Below are 16,436 nucleotides of genomic sequence, written 5' to 3'. Positions count from 1 at the left end.
ATTTTAGAACGCTTCATCTTATTAAACCGTTTCCCATATAAAGGTGCTTCGAGCGACCTCCAGTTTAGCAATATTAAAGAGCGAGCCACTAACATAGAGATAGCTAGAAAATTACCCTCCGATTTATCAAGCTTGGCCTTTCTGCTAGAAATACCGAAAAGAGTTGCTTCCGCTTTTGGAGCGTAAAGTTTCTTTATAGCCCTACTAAAACACCCAAAAATTCTACGCCAAAACATCTTAAGTTTGGGGCAGGTGAAAAATATATGCCTCCATCCTCCTTCAGTTAGGGAGAGGCAGTGAAAACACCTGTTTTCGACAGGAGGGTACATTTTATTTAGGGCCTTTGGAGTATAATAAGCCATCCAATGCGAAAGAAACACCATTCTCTTAAAGTTGGCAGCTCAAGGGGTTTTATTACCAGAAACTGAAATATTGTGCCATTCTAATCTAGAAAAGGGACATGAAGTTTCCAAAGCAGCCTTCTCCAAAAAAATGTCACCCAAAGAAGATTGATTTGGGGATCTCAATAATCTATACCAGTTTCCAACCCCTCTCATATTAAAGGAAAAAAGAGAAGTAGCAGCCTTAGAAGGAGAACCACTCAATATTAACTTATATTTATTTAAAAAATAAACAATTTGAAGAATGAAGGTTTGTTCCAATCGTAGCATCTAGACTGAACTTCTTCCCATTTAATAATCCTTTCCTAGATAAAAAACGGATTAACTATACCCAGCCAAGAGTCCTGCAAGGTTCTAAGATGGGAAGAGTGTATATGGAGACCCAAATCTCTACATTCATTTAGCTTTTATGCATAGAATCCAGAGAACCCGCTATGTTTAAAAAATATAATCAGTCTAGATATAAAATCGATAAGCGTTTTGTATCTGGTTTTTTTTGGGGGGGGGGGGGGGAGTTTCAAGCTTTTTAGGAAAGTGGGAGTTTGAGTTCCCACTTCTGCAATCATTTTGTTAATTAAAAAAATGATCTCTAGATTTTCTACTGGATAGTAAACAGGCAGTGAAATGAAGAAAAATGGAATCATAATATGAACGTATATGCGGTAAGGCTAAACCACCTGATTCTGCATCTAGTTGCAGAACCGAAAGTTTAACTCTGGAAGTCTTTTTATTCCAAATAAAAGACCTAATCATCGAATCTAGTATTTTAAAATACCTAGCATTTACCTTGATGATAATATTAGAAAAACTAAATTTTAATAGGGGTAGTATCGAAATTTTAATAGGCGCCACTCGACATATCAGGGTTAACGGAAGACTTGCCCATCTTGCCAAGAGTTCCTGTAATTTAATAGTAGTAGCCTCATAATTCAGTTTAGTTAACTGACTAAATTGCCCGGTTACGAAGATGCCGAGGTACCGTATAGGAACTGTTTTACGAGCCTGCTGCAGAAGATTATCCGGGAGAAATTAAGATCTGGTATTTAATATTATCATCTCAGTTATTGTTGGATTGATCCTGTAACCCCCTATTAATTCGAATTGAATAAACTCTGTCAAAATACCTGGGATCGGGGCTTGAATATTCCTATTACCCCTTATTTTAATCGCTAGAGGTTCTATAAAAAAGGGGAACAATGAAGGTGATAAGGGGCAACCTTGCCTGGTTCCCCTATTAATATCCACTGAACCTATTTGATTACCATTTATTACTATCTGCGCCTAAGCCCCTGATAGATATTTTGTAGCATAAAAATAATTTGAGGCAAAAAATTAAAATTTTCAATCCCAAAAAATAAAGCATCCCAATTAACTAAATCGAAAGCATGTTCTGCATCGACCATCATAATGCAAGCGTGTGTCTTATTAACATTAATATAATCCAATGCTTGAATCAAGTACCCAGTAATAGATGTAATGGTCCGCCCTGCAACAAAGCCTGTTTGATACTCATGGATTACCTGTTGAGCCAATGGGGTAAAGTGCTGTGCTCAGATCTTCATCATGATCTTGTAATCAGTGTTCAAAAGGCTAATGGTCTATACGAGTTCACATTATTGGGTTCCTTACCCTTTTTGGCAAAGCTTACTACGATAACACTCCTAAACCCAATCGGAACAGCACCACCAGTCTTAATGAAGTCAAAAAGTTTCTTAAGAAATGGAGTCAACTCTTTTAGTTTTATAAAATTCGATGGGTAATCAATCATCCCGAGAAGCTTTTGTCCCAGGCATTGAATTTATAACTTCCAGAATCTCAGATATGACTATTTCACTTTGAAGTTGTTTTACAGAGTTTAAAGATAATCTGGGAAGTTCTACTCCGGCAAAACATTCCTGAATCGCTTCAGGCCTTCTAGTATATTTTGTTGGTAATGTTCCGAAAACACCCGGGGAATCTCTAGTCTATCCGAAACTACTAAATTCGTCTTAGGATCTATTATTTCTGGAAGACAAGCAGACTCCTGACGAGCTTTCCATGCCCAGGCTAACATTTTCCCCATCATTTGACTTCTTTCATAAACTTTTTGCATATAAGACTGAGAGCTATTAATTTCCTCGAGAATAAACGAAATCTCTCAAATTCTTCCTGGCTTCCTCCCACTGACCCTGTGTTTAAGAATTACGAAATCTAGAAGCATTTTGGAGAGAACGTTGAAGTTCTGCGATTTCTTCCCAATGTTTTTTGCCCTTACCTACAGATACTGCAATCATTTGGGCCCTAGCCGCTGCTTTAAAGCCACCCCAAACCAAAATAATGTATGCTGTATGTTCGTTTTGATTAAAGTAATTCATAATCCAAACCCTAAAACTCTCCAGCCAATGAGGATCCTGAAGAAGGAGGCCGTCCATCTGTCACTTGGACCACCTCTTCCTTTCACACCCAAGCTCGAGATCCAATTGAACAAAGGAATGGTGAGAAAAAGCATTAAAACCGATTTTGGCGGCAGCAAGTACCATAGATCGCGAAATAAATAAAAAAATCGATACGTGAGGCAGTACGTAACTGACGGGAATAACAAGCGTATTCCTGAGCTGTCCGATTAACCGAGCGTCAAGCATCAATCAAATACAAGTCCTGATTCAGACCATCAAAAGCTTTCTTTGTCTGGGGTTTTAACTGTTTTTATTCTTATTTGAGGTATCTATTGTCAGGTTTTATATATAATTAAAATCACCACCTAAAATAATTTACCCTGCCACACCAATAAGCAATTTGTGTACTGTTAATATTAATGCATCATCTGAATTTGGCCCATAGTAGTTAATGAAATGTATGATATTACCATCAATTTTAGCTTTAATCCAAATCCATCGACCTTGAGGATCACGATTTACTTGCTAACCACATTTCGACCCCCTTCTACACTTCCAGTGCCCTGGTGCTGCACCATGAGTGGCCTACCCCTCCCCCTTAAAGTGAAACAAACCATTAAACAGATTAGGAACATTATTCCTGTAAATACAAAAAGCAGCTAAATCAGATTATTTCCCAGCTGAAATTGCCTTAAGCAACTCCTGGGCCTCTTCAATTCGCGAAAACAAATTAAACTTTTCCTGCACAAGAACTTTACGTCTTGATTGTTGAGCAATAGAGGCTTGCGCCCCTTGAGCTTTAAAAAGGTACACAAGCTTTAAGAACTCTTTACGCCTTCTTGAAGCCGCTGCAGACATATCAGAGAAAATTCTACATTTCGCTCCATCATGAATATCGAATTGTCTCATCTGAATTGCCTTTGCCAGATTTTTTCCTTTATTCGATAGTCCGCAAAGTTGACTAGTATAGTGCGGGGAAACTTAATATTAGGTGGAAGATGGGCTGGAACCCGATCAGCCCTAGTCTGGGTTAAATCGCTAGAGAATTCAGTAATCACCACATTCTTATGCAAAGACTCCACCCACTGAAGTTATTCGCTCCTTCTGACCTCTCCGGGACCCCCACTATCCACAGATTTGAACTGCGTGATTTTTTTTTTGAGTTCTTCAATTTTGTTTTCCATAGTTATTTTATCCCGAGACACTGAATTCACTTGTTGGAGGATGTCATTCATTTGGTCCTCAACTTGAGAAATCCTCGATTCGGCCTCTTGAATTTGAATAGGAAAATTTGCGACTGCCTCGTCTGTTTTTCCGATCGAAGATGTAGAGCCTCTGTTTCGATTTGTTGTAATTTCTTCATATCCCGAACTTCTTGGAGTATTAAATTCAACATTGTTTTAATATCAATCTGGTGCGTGGTGGCCGTCTCATTTTGAGTTGCGTGCTCAAATTCAGCAGATCTTGGCAGCAACTCATAGTTGTCCTTTAACACCGAGGACTTTAGTATCTTGGAACAGTCCTGCTCTTGGGATTGAGCCTTCGACGATGCTGATGACATTTACTGAACTTGCACAATGATATCAAACTGATGTTGTGAGTCCTTCTCGCTGGTAGGAGAATGAGGAAGCGGGGTTGCCATCGCCATGGCCAAAGCAGCTGTTTGAAGATGATCAGGACGATGCTGTTCTGACTGCAACTTTTCTACTTGCACTGCAGAAGCTGAAACTTCTAGGAGGTGAGGGGGTGCAGACACAAGAGGTGAAACCACCACAGAAGATAAAGATTGCGTGGTAGAAATCGTGGTCATATCTCCTATTGACACGAACGTAGATTGCCCTAGGCTTTTCAGGCACTGGGGTTGTGAAAGGTAGTAAATTCTTCTCAACAAAAAGAGGAAAATCTATGGAACTCTTCAGTTCTTGATTTTTTTGAGCTACAAGAGCTCCCGGTGATGTAGCTAGGAGTTCATCCTTCCCAGTGAGTTCCGTGGCCTCCATCAGGTTTATCTCGTTCAATAACGGCTCATCAATCTCCGAACTTTGAGTAATAGAGGAAGACTCGTCTTGATTAATTTTACTAACAGCTCTCGCTGAGGTCTGATTCAGTTTAGCTTTGGCTGAGCGTTTTTTGGCTTTTGCTGTACTTGTGGCATCAGTTTTAACAGCAGCTGCTGCAAGCTTTAACTGTCTCCTCAACTTATAGATTTCCCTCTGTTTTACACAGCTGAAGCCGAAATTAGCTTGCGCTATACAAACAAGCCCAAGTCTCTACGAACGAAAAATCTCTGTAATACTTCTTTCAACCACTCCACTATAACGACTTTGCCACTACACCCAGTTAGCTCTCACCTCCTTGGCACCGCCTCCTCTCCTCTCACCTCGTTTTTCTTCCTGGAAACAGTCTCAAAACGTTTTCTTCAGTTTTCGGTAGTGAAGCAACAATGATCTCAATCTGCCCAGTTCTACACAGTTCCTTATTCCAGCTCGGCTATTTGAAAAACCAGGAGTTTGAGGAAAACCTCAGGTGCAAAATTAACCTTACTGAGCTATGGAGGTGTAAGGATTACGATAAACCGCAGGTTAATGGCCTAGACTCCCCAACTCACACCAACGCATCAGACCTCCATGCTCAGAACAGGATCCCACAGCCACGACCTCAAGCAGTAGGCATCAATCCGAGGCATCGGCAAAGATGGCAGAAGCGAATTCCAGCAAGCCGGCTAAAAGCAGTTAAGGCCGCAACCACCATACATATCAAAAACTGGCTGGCCGAAATTTCACGTTGCATTCATTCATCCGCTTCCGTGGCTAAAACCAGATCGCCGCCATGCTGAAAAGTGGAAGAGAAACCACGAGTTTCAGCCGCAGTGCTCCTCCGGTCCGCTCCACTCTCCACGCCAAACTCAGACTCGGAGGGGGAGGGGCAGCACCTGCGGCTATGCGTCAGCGGAACTCGCCATAGTCTGCCAAACCCACTACCCATCCGACAGTCATTCTCGATTATTTTGAACTAAGAGCCACCTTACAATTAATGGTCCCACAAGCCATAATTATTTACCAGCTAAAATGGTGCCTTAACAATTCTACATTTATTCTTAGGTCCACTGAATAAAAGTGGAATTCTGAAAACACAAATTCCCACATGCACAAAAGTTTACTTTGGGCCAAAAGCACTTGGTTGTCATTGTTTCTGCACAATTCTGTTTGAGACTCTTTTTTGTATACAAATATACATACTCACATCATACTGGTAGCGATATTTACAGAGTACACACATCAGTAAGGCAATGAAGGGGTTAACTGGCAAAGTTTAAAAATAGTTATTTACCAAATCGGTGCAAGAGGAAGTATGGCCTCAAAAGGAAATTCTACATTAATTCAGTCCCCCTGCATCATTACGTTCAGTGGTCACTCCCTTCCGGGCGATAAGTGACAACAACTTGGCATCCTTTTTTATGACCACAAATAAAATATAAGGATAATGCTACAACCGTCTACTTCCTCCGCAGCAACTGGATTTGAATCACAAAATGAATGGGTGACTTCCTTAGGGGAGCATGAAACCCGTCAGAGCACCAAAGTAGAAGGAGCACATAATTACAGCCCAAAGTTCCCTTATACCCCTTTCAGAAATCTCACAAGAGATCTGGTGACTGCAAAAAACAGAACTTTAAGAACCAGACAGGACTAGTCCAGCTACCATGGTTTGTGGTTATTAAATAGACAATTTTCAGTCCTCTGACATTTTCTATTTCTACTTACAGATGTTCAGATGTTGTACAATTCAGTCACCATCTTTTTCTTGTTTAACGCAATTCCATCTATACAAAGTTGAAGGTCTGTTGGAGCACCTAGACAGGTTAAGTTGACACCATATTGACACTAATAGAGTTGGTAACAATGTACTCTCCATAAAATTGGCGAAACTAAATGGGTATCGCTCTCTGAATGCCGGGCACAGGGCACATTGCACTTTAACTACTCCTGTGACGCATCTGGAAAGCTCTAGACAAAGTCAACATATGTTCTTTGCACCTGATAACAATGACACTGGTAAGTTGTAGCAGGGTTGTCTCCATGAGTTATACCCCAAGGATTCCATAAACCATGGTTTGTCTTTTTTTCGTTAGTGTGTTCATTTTTTGGTAGAGCCTAGGCAGCGCATGTGCTGCTCTGCGAGTCCTGCTGTATTCAAATATGGACTTGAAGCTCTGTCTACTGTCCGACCATATTTTTCATTGGCTTGTGTTATTGTCCTCTGTAAATGCTGGCTTCTGATTCGTTAATAGGCCTGTTAGTCTCTCCTTAGTACGGCCTTATCTTTATTTGTAACCTCCCATTTAGACTGGCCTTTTTACTTCTGTTACACGGTATGTCTTAGTTAGTCTGTATGCAAAAGAAACAATTGATGGACGGAATGGTGGAAAATGCAAACATTCACCCCCAGTCACAAGGATCTGGGTTTAATCCATCATTCTTGTGCTCACCACACCACCCCAGTTAGGACCCAAGTCAACGCCGTCTCATCCTCATGCTACAAGACCCTATGCATGCTCCGAAAGATCTTCCGATGGATCCCCACCGAAACCAGAAGAACAGTCACCCAGGCCCTCGTCACCAGCCGACTGGACTACGGGAACGCCCTCTACGCTGGAACCACCGCCAAACTTCAGAACCGTCTCCAACGCATACAAAACGCCTCCACACGACTCATCCTCAACATCCCCCGCCGCTGCCACATCTCAACCCACCTGAGAAACCTCCACTGGCTCCCCGTCAGCAAACAAATCACATTCAGACTCCTCACCCACACACACAAAGCACTCCACAACATGGGCCCAGAATACCTCAACAGCCGACTCGCGTTCTACACCCCCACCCGCCAGCTCCGATCCACCAACCTCGCCCTCACCATTGTCCCACGAATCCACAGAACCACCGCCAGAGGACGATCATTCTCCGACCTGGCAGCATAACCTGGAAATCCCTTCCCACCCACCTACGACTGACCCAGGGCCATCTCCGCTTCAGGAAGCACCTCAAGACCTGGCTCTCCAAGCAATAGCAGCCCCCCCCCCCCCCAGCGCCTTGAGACCCTAACGCAGGGGTCTCCAAACCGGTCCTGGAGGGCCGGATCCATGCCGGATTTTTTAAATTACTACATGTATTTCAATAGGGATATCCAAAAAATCTGGCATGGATCCGGCCCTCGAGGACCGGTTTGGAGACCCCTACCCTAACGGATGAGTAGCGCGCTCTACAAATGACTGATTGATTGATTGACCGAGCCATATCCATCTAAACTGGGGTGGCATGGTGAGCAAAAGTATGATGGATTTAACCCAGATCTCTTGACTGGGGGGGAATATTTTGATTTGTTCTGCATTCCGTCCATCAATTGTAAGTCTTTTACTTATTGAGTTTGTAAGCACTATTTTCTTAGAGTTTCTCCTATTATAGGCATGACATGCTTTCCTGCAACATTCAGCAGGCCATGCGCGCTTTCACTTTCCAAGCCGGCCGGGACATTGGCGGGCGCTTCACTGAAATGAAATAGGTCTCGCATTTACAAGAGTTTGTGCTATTGACAATGTAAATTACAATGCCTTTTATTTATGTGTTAAATATCAAAACAGATAAATGAAAGTCATTATCATTTACAGTGCCCATGCGAGACCTATTGCATTCCAAATGCTTGTTAATTGATTTTCACTGTGAAACTAACGTCTTTGCAAATCTAAAAGTGTTGTACTTGTGAACATAAGGAACGTTTTTGAGCTCTTGGTAGTCTCCGACTTTGGACAAAATAAAACAGTGGTAGAGAAAGGGGGCGCGGCCTCCTACCATGTCTCAGCTATCCTGCTGTGTGGGACTTACTGGAGGTAACAGGAGGGGTGGTTGAACCCCAAGGTCATCCTTGGGGGCCAACTATCCCTCCTGTTATCTCCAATAAGTTCCACACAGCAGAATTGCTAAGAGGTCTTCAGAGGCCACGCCCCGTTTCTACACCACTCTGCAAACGTGGCTCGTGGTGCACTGCTGGCTGGGGCATGAAGTCCACTTTACTCTTGAAGGACCTTGGGGGCCAGGAAACCCTCCTGGTACCTCATGCAAGTCCTACACAGTAGGATTCCTGAGAGCTGGTCAGAGGCCCAGCCCCCTTTCTCCACCACTCTGCAAACGCAACTACTAGTTAAAAAACATAGAAATTCACAGAAAAAAACAATGCTTACAGGTACGTTATGGTTGGAAATTAGCATTTAAAAAACTTTAAAAATGTTACTGAAAAAAAAACCAAAGGTTACAGGGACGTTATAGTTAGAAAATAGAATTTAAAAAACCTTAGAAATAAACACAAAAAAAAAAAAAAAAAAAAGGTTACAGGAGCGTTATAGTTAGGCTCAGAATTCGCTCGTACAAAACCCAAGAAATTCAGTTATTAGAATTAGCTGAGCTAACTATAGCTCGTGCCCCTACAATGCACTGCTTATGGTGTGTAACCTTTGCAAATATCAAAACCACGTATAAATATATATTTTCGGACTTACATTTTTTGGTTCATCAGTAACTCTCGATGGAGATCTTGATGATTTCTGGAAATTTTGACAGGATTAACCATTTTTTTCGGTCTAATCAGGTCGGGATTGTCTGAATCAATATAGTCTGGCTCAGCCATGATACTCCTTTCAAAAAATGATGGATCGCAATCTTCGCAGGACTCTGCAATATAAATTTTAAAAAGAGGTAAGCACACATAATATTCTAATGGGCGTACATGACAATTGAAAAGCACTTTCACATCTCTGTTTTCGTTTTTCTGCAGTCACTTTAGCATAGCTTTGTTTACTAAATGTATCATGGAATTACCATTAAGGAGGGCCCTTATTGATGTTCATATCAGTTGGGTACCTACAGCATTATCTATGCCGAAACAAAGCAGTTATTCTGAAAATATAGCATTTCCCCATATTCACCTATCAGCAGTGCTTAATTTGTAGTCGTAACAATAATAAGTTATGGACCCTACACGTTTTCTAGGATCCTGTTGCAGGTGCTGCCGATTATGAAGTCTGCTTACTTTTGATTACACTTTGTGGCACTTTCATCCACCAGCCTACGCTTATACATTTTACCTCACTCATGATGTGTTTTCAGTCCAGCTTTCCCACTATTTTCCTTTCTTTCTCTCCCACCTGCTTTGTCCCTTTCCTGCATTTCTCTCATTCGCTTGGAGCCAACGTCTGATTATGAAAATTAGTCCCAGTCCCCAAACATCAGTAGTGCAGGTGCACACTTTTATAAATTAATAGCAGTCTATTGAGGCTTACACTGCTGTCACAGCTCAGCAAACTTGAAAGGGAGAAATAAAAGCGTTTTCTACCCACTAATATCCCGACAAATAATGTGCCCTGCAAGATGTAGATATTATTTAACATTATCGTTAGCTACATTAATCGAACGCCAATAGTTTAGTGAACTAAAACTGCAGCAAAGTCTGAAATCCGCGGGCTAAAAAACAGTTTCCGTTGTACACACCGTCGGCGTCGGTGCTGGGCAGCGGTATGTCGTCTTTGAAGAGAAGTGCCACGTTAGTAGAAGCCGTAATGTGACGTTAATGAAGTACATACCAAGAGGCTCCTGGGACTCGGGATACCACAGCATGGCCGACATGTTATTGGGGTTCCCTCGTCACAAAACGGTGCAGACTCAGCCCGGAGCCACCTCGGCTCGCAGTGATCCGCGCGCTCGAGCCTTGTGACTCGGCTCTTGAGGAGAACGGTGCGTTTCACAACCGGGGACAAGGACGTTCTCGTCAATCATTAATCACATCTAAAAGAACACCTTACAAGGGAAAGGAATGCGACTTGTTGGTGTGACAGCTTTGAGAACTGTTCATGTCCGATAAACAAGGGTCAGGAAGTAAAACAGAACTTCAATCAACCCACGTCACCGATGAAGCAGAACTAAGATACTCTTCTCTGATTTAATGCATTGGATTTGGGGAACAATCTACCTGCACCCATCACTGGCCGTGAATTTAGATTTCAAATTCACACAAAGCGGTATACCTTATAGATTACATGTTTTAACTGGCAGCAGTTCCGAGGGGGAAAAAACACACAGGCCTCTACCCGAACCACCAGATGTCTCAATGTGTGCCTAAAGTGTGCTAGACAGCACATGCACTACCGGACACAAGATATATTGTCATATTGTGGTTCATCAAGAACATGTAAAGGCTTAGAGCCCGCCCACTGTTCACCATTGCTTGGCTTTCCTTGTCACTCGTTTTCCTGCTTCTTATTCATGTCTCAGCCTGTCAATCTTGTGTTTGTCCCTGTCCTACAGCTTTGCCTCTTTTTTGTTCGATTGGTTGCCTTTGCTGCTTCCAGTGCTTGCTTTTAAATAACTTCTTCTCTTTTGTGTTAAGCACTACACGTGTTTACAAGTGTTTTCAAGCGGTCTCCTTTATATACTCTCTACTCCTGCACTGCTGATCTGATGCACATCTGCTTCTACCTGCCGCTTTCATGTTGTGCTCACCTGTGCTGCTTCTCCCTATCCTCGCCCTCCTCTGTTGCCTGCCGGTGCTTTCCCCCAACCACTGTGTTGCTTCTGCACCATTCCACCTCCACATGTTGCTTCTGAGCCACAGTTCTCCACTGTGCTTCCACATATTTGCCACTCCTCTTCCCCAAATTGCACCTGATAGAGCGAATTTCCATATTTTTCAAATTAAACACATTTAACTGTAAAGTGCTAACATCAATGCTGAATAACAGACACACATTTAATGCAAATTTTGTAGTATGTAATCATATTATTTGGGTATTATAAGCAAACCTGTGAATTAATATAGTGCAATGAATTAAATTGCTTAACTGCTGATGCCATTTTGAATGTCTACTTTACACGTTATGGCTAAGAGGCATGTGTTAGCGTTCAAATTCTTGTTTTGCACGAGATGCTTTTCTCTTTCTTCCCATTGCTGATACTGTAGTTTTTCAGACGTCTTCTATTAGTTAGCGATTTGGCATTTGTTATGTATTAGACAACTAATACTGAGGATCTCACTGGGAGGAGAGGAGATGGAAGGAAGCGCTACTTGTGAGAAGAACTGTCTGAACCACAAGATTCTGTTCAAAGTAACAAACCAAAGACATGGTTGTGTAGTCAATTGTGAAGTAGTTAGAAACTGGGAAGTATACCTACTTCCAGAGTTTGGCGAAGGCTGTTTGGTTCACTGGAAAAGGGAATGGAAAGATTGTTGCAATTAACGTTTTGATGAATTATATTAATGTGTATTCCCTAGATTAGGAGGAGACCTTGCTGCAGAATTTAGGAGGTAAGCCTTGGAGATGCCTGCTGACTTTCAGCTGAGTAGACCCTTCCAGCCTCTGCTAATCTCCACTACTTGAGTGCCAAGGCTTCATACCTCTGCATTCCTAGTCTCTCATCAGAACACTCATTTGGGTTCCTGAAACTGACACATTACTTTGCTTGCAGAAAATAAAGACCCTTCTATGCCCAATCTTCATTAATTTAGAATAGGGATTTTCCTTTATGGAGCACGCTTGCAGCATATTATGTGTTTTATTTGTAATTTTTACCAATGTGCTATTATGTATATTTTAAAATATCGACTTTTGGATTATTTTAAACTGTAATAATGATCACTAAATATGTAAGTACTTAAAGAACTAATTATGGTTTTGAATTAATTTGTTAATTAACCCTTTAAACTCACACTAAATCTCTTTGTTGATTCCTGTGAAGTAACCCTGGGCAAAGCACTACGCTAGCGTTTGCGCAACTTCGCACTATGTGAGCGTAGCACAGTGCGAACAAGCGTGGCGTAGTGCAGCGGTCATTTTTTGCTTGTTCGCGGTCCTCAACGTCATGTTCGCGACCAAGCAAAATGACATCCCGGCGAGACTCTCAACGCGGGGAGGTCAGGTTTCTCATTGCGAGTGGTCGTGCATGCTCGCGACGGCTCGCGATGAGAAACTACCAGTTCGCGTTGAGAAAGCTGCCGCTCGAGTAAAAATCTACTCGAGGGGCAGAAAACTACAGCTTGCCCTGTGCAAGATGCAGTTTTCAATGATTGCACAGTGCGAACAAGCATCCAGCACTGTGCAATCATTGAAAATGCATCTTGCACAGTGCGAACATGCTACTACGCTGCTCGCATAGTGCTACGTGAAGTTCGCGTAGTGCGAAGTGCACTTCGCGTAGCGCTACTTCGCGAACTACGCCCAGGGTTACTGTGAAGTCCCATTTGGACTTCACTGTTCATGGCAATGGTAAATGATAGTTCCCTATCACCTCTCCTTGTGACTAACAAAGGACTATAGATCAAAAGTGAGGTTATTTGATGTTTATACTCAGCAATTAAGATACAAGAATCCCCGCTCCGGTACTCCCTTGGCTGGTATTGCTCCTGCTCCCCACTTTTGCGCATTTTTTTTTCTTTTTGTTACTGATCAAACTCAGATCAGTAGCTTTAAAGACAAGCGTCTGCATCAATTTATTTTTTACGTTTTTAGCCATTCTGCACAGTATTGGAGCTGCTGTGTAGTTTTGCTACAAGCAGTTGGCGAGCCAAAAGGTCTCAAAGGCAATACTATTGCCGTTGCCAGTTCTGGTTTTGTTTGTAGAGATCCCTAGCGCCCCTCACACAGTTCTATTGGGATGCTCTCTTGCTGCTTCAGCTGCAATGCATCACTAAGTTTGCCACTGTTTCTAAACCAATCCTCTTGGAATGTATTGTTACCCTTCGAAGATGGTTGTGAGGTTCAGGACTATTACATCAGCCTTCTTCGATATGTAAATCAAAGACACACTATACACAACACTATTCCAAAATGACTGCCCACTGTGATGCTAATCAAGTGCTCACCTTGGGTTGATATTAGCATAGTGTATCCTTATTTTATTGCTCCAATGTGGCCAATACGTGGTTTTTAAACTTGGGAGGCCGTTTGGAACTTTAAAACAACAATGCCATATGTTCAATACCATGGAAAGGAGGTCTTCTGGGCTATTTTAAAATTTTCTTTTTTATTTTAAACATATTGCTGCAAATTTTAGGCAGCATGACCCGTTTCTACTTTTATTTTTATTAATTTATTATACATATGCTAGTTGAGTTTTTGTATGAGTTTTGCTACGGATGGCTAAGTGAGTGAATGAAAAAATAAGTCAGTGCATGGATGAATGAATGCAAAAATGATTGACAGAATGCATGTTTAACGATGACTTCAAATGATGAGGTTGAATTAGAAGTTAGACCTATTGGCATTGCTACAGCTTGTTGATCAAATGTGAGTGGCGTTCTTGTCCTTTATTCATTGCAATATTTTGCTTCAATTACATTTAGCGCAGGCAGCTGCCAATATACAAACTAACGTTAGTCTACAGCTTCCAGTCTGTTTTTATTCAACATTTTTTTTATCAAGCTATCCAACCTTTTCAAACCTTGAAACTATAGCATACAGTAAATACAGCATGCATTTTTTTCACGGAATATGATTTTTGTTAAATGAAAAAAGCTATATTTATTAGCTTTCATGACACACAAAAAAAGAAAAAAAAATTCAAAACGGTACTTGCAAAAGCAGTTACAGGAGTAGTAGGTGTCATCCATTCTTTTCGAAAGAACCATGTCCATGAGTAGTATTAGATTCCCCAGTTATTTTAAACTCCCCCCCCTCCCCCCACGGTATCAAGACAACAGAAAAGAGAACACAAAGCTTAAAGGACGTCATTTATAGCTCGGAGGATGAACGAGGAACTTCAATGAAAATACCTCAAACCTGTCATATTCCTGTACAGTATGCTGACTCCCAAGAACCATACATTTCCAGAGATCATGGGGAGAGGGGCTTTTCCGCCACCACCTCCAAAGTCACTGGTGAGGACAGTCTCCCCCTAGCAATATTCACTGCTCAAGGGCTATTTCATTTACCCATCATAATGCTATCTCATTACAAGCGCCCACTGATGAGGCCTATGCATAATAGAATATTTGGAGTAGAGCATTCCTCTCCAAAGTGTTCACTCCCACTTAATGATCTCTTTCTGATGACGCAGTTTGAACTTCTCCCTTGTCTTTTCCATATTTGTAAATGCAACAGCCTGTAGCTCTAGTTCCTTGCACACTTTCTAAAGCTTATGCTTTTTCAAGCCCAACCTTATCAATTTTTTTAGGCACTGGTTTCATGTAAGATTTCTGCTGAGAATTGGTATGGCTTAGAGGTGGGATTCAGTTTCTGTACTTAAAAGAGAAGATGAATCTTTGGTTAGACAGAGTATCTACCAGAAAGAGCATTACCAAAGATACATAACTTATTCTTCTGATGGATACATCTAACCGTAGGCTTCACACCTTGTTAATCAGTCCCAAAGTAAAGTGCCTGAAGAGTGGACTTACACCAGAAAGTCGTGCTCCAGGACCAAAAGGGAAATTCACCTTCTTTGAAGATTTGTGGCAAAAAAGGTTGAAGTATGAGAACAGATGTATATACCTGACCTGCAAAGACATGCCCCGACCAATGACATTATCTTCATAGACCCAGAGGAGTGATGCGAGGCTGAAAGGTAGGCGGGTGAAGTAAAAAAGCTCGGGCCCAGTCACAAAGAAGAGATACTTCCAATGGGACTACAGGACTTGTAGAGCAAATGACGCATCCTGCAGGTCCAGATACACAGACCAACACTCATGATTCAAGGCTAGCAAAAGTTTCTGTGATGGTCACTACTTTGTACTTCTTCTTGAGGAACAAATTCGGTAATCTAAGATATAGCATCAGCCTTAACCCCCTGTACTTCTTGGGGGCAGTAAGTACCACAGGTGACAGCCCAGTCATTAATTACCAGTAGTTGGGTGGCCAGGTAATAGTAGTAAAGGTTGGGCATTCTTAGACTGCCATCATAGGGAGCGTGCTGACAGTGTGCAAGGGCCACGCAGGGCCTGTATCCACCCCAAAGGAATGAAGAGGCCAGCCTGTCCAGGGTCAAAAACCAATGACGTGGCAGACAAAGCATTAGGTTCTGAAAAACATAAAAGAATCAGGGAAGGTTCATCATTTTATGTAAGGCTATTCTGCCCATTGGGTTTAACAGCAGCGTCTTCTATCTGCTTAGGTGTTCTTTAGCCCTTTTAGTCAATGAGGTAAGGTTCAAGCCCCAGGTGAGCTCCAGGAGGAGTGCCACCTGGATGCCTAAATATCAGAAACTGAGGTGTCGAATTGGGAGGGTGGATTGCCATGTGGGATAGTCCTAGGAGTCGGTTAGTGGTACTAAAATAGTCAGCTCTATTTAACCCACAGTCTAGAAGCCTGAAAGAGCTTGTTTGCAGGGTCCGCCATGAATAGCAGGACATCGTCCGCATAGTGTGCAATGCGGTCTGCAATAGCCTTCCCCCACCGCCAGCCACTGATCTGTGCGTCACACCTCACGGGGCGAGCCAAAGGTTCGATTGCCGAGGCATAGAGGAGGGAAGACAGAGGACAGCCCTGGCATGTCCCTTTGTAGATGGGATATGGGCCTGATATCACACTATTCATCTGGACTCGAGCAGTGGGGTTGGAATAGGGCACACAAATAAGTCAGTGAAAGTGTGGTCCCAGACCAGCTCTTGCCAGCACTTATTCTAA

The 16,436-nt window shown here is 42.2% G+C and overlaps 1 protein-coding gene across 3 annotated transcripts in view; it reads right to left on the bottom strand.

The window, feature by feature from the left end:
* Positions 1 to 16,436, bottom strand: part of FAM107B (family with sequence similarity 107 member B) — a 259,298-nt gene that overhangs the window by 52,134 nt on the left and 190,728 nt on the right. For 2 of the 3 annotated variants that reach the window (XM_078674202.1, XM_078674203.1), the window contains one exon: positions 9,327 to 9,498. In XM_078674202.1, coding sequence (XP_078530328.1) covers positions 9,327 to 9,454 — 128 coding nt within the window. In that variant the 5' untranslated portion in view covers positions 9,455 to 9,498. Of the gene's footprint in view, positions 1 to 9,326; positions 9,499 to 10,406; positions 10,575 to 16,436 lie in introns of those variants that run through there. The other variant, XM_078674201.1, reaches the window with a different exon arrangement.

This window comes from Lissotriton helveticus, chromosome 1_1 (genome assembly GCF_964261635.1).
Source record: "Lissotriton helveticus chromosome 1_1, aLisHel1.1, whole genome shotgun sequence".
In the NCBI taxonomy this organism is placed as follows: domain Eukaryota; kingdom Metazoa; phylum Chordata; class Amphibia; order Caudata; family Salamandridae; genus Lissotriton; species Lissotriton helveticus.
The sequence above is the reverse complement of the archived record's forward strand: the minus strand, read 5'-3'. Positions and strand labels throughout refer to the sequence as shown.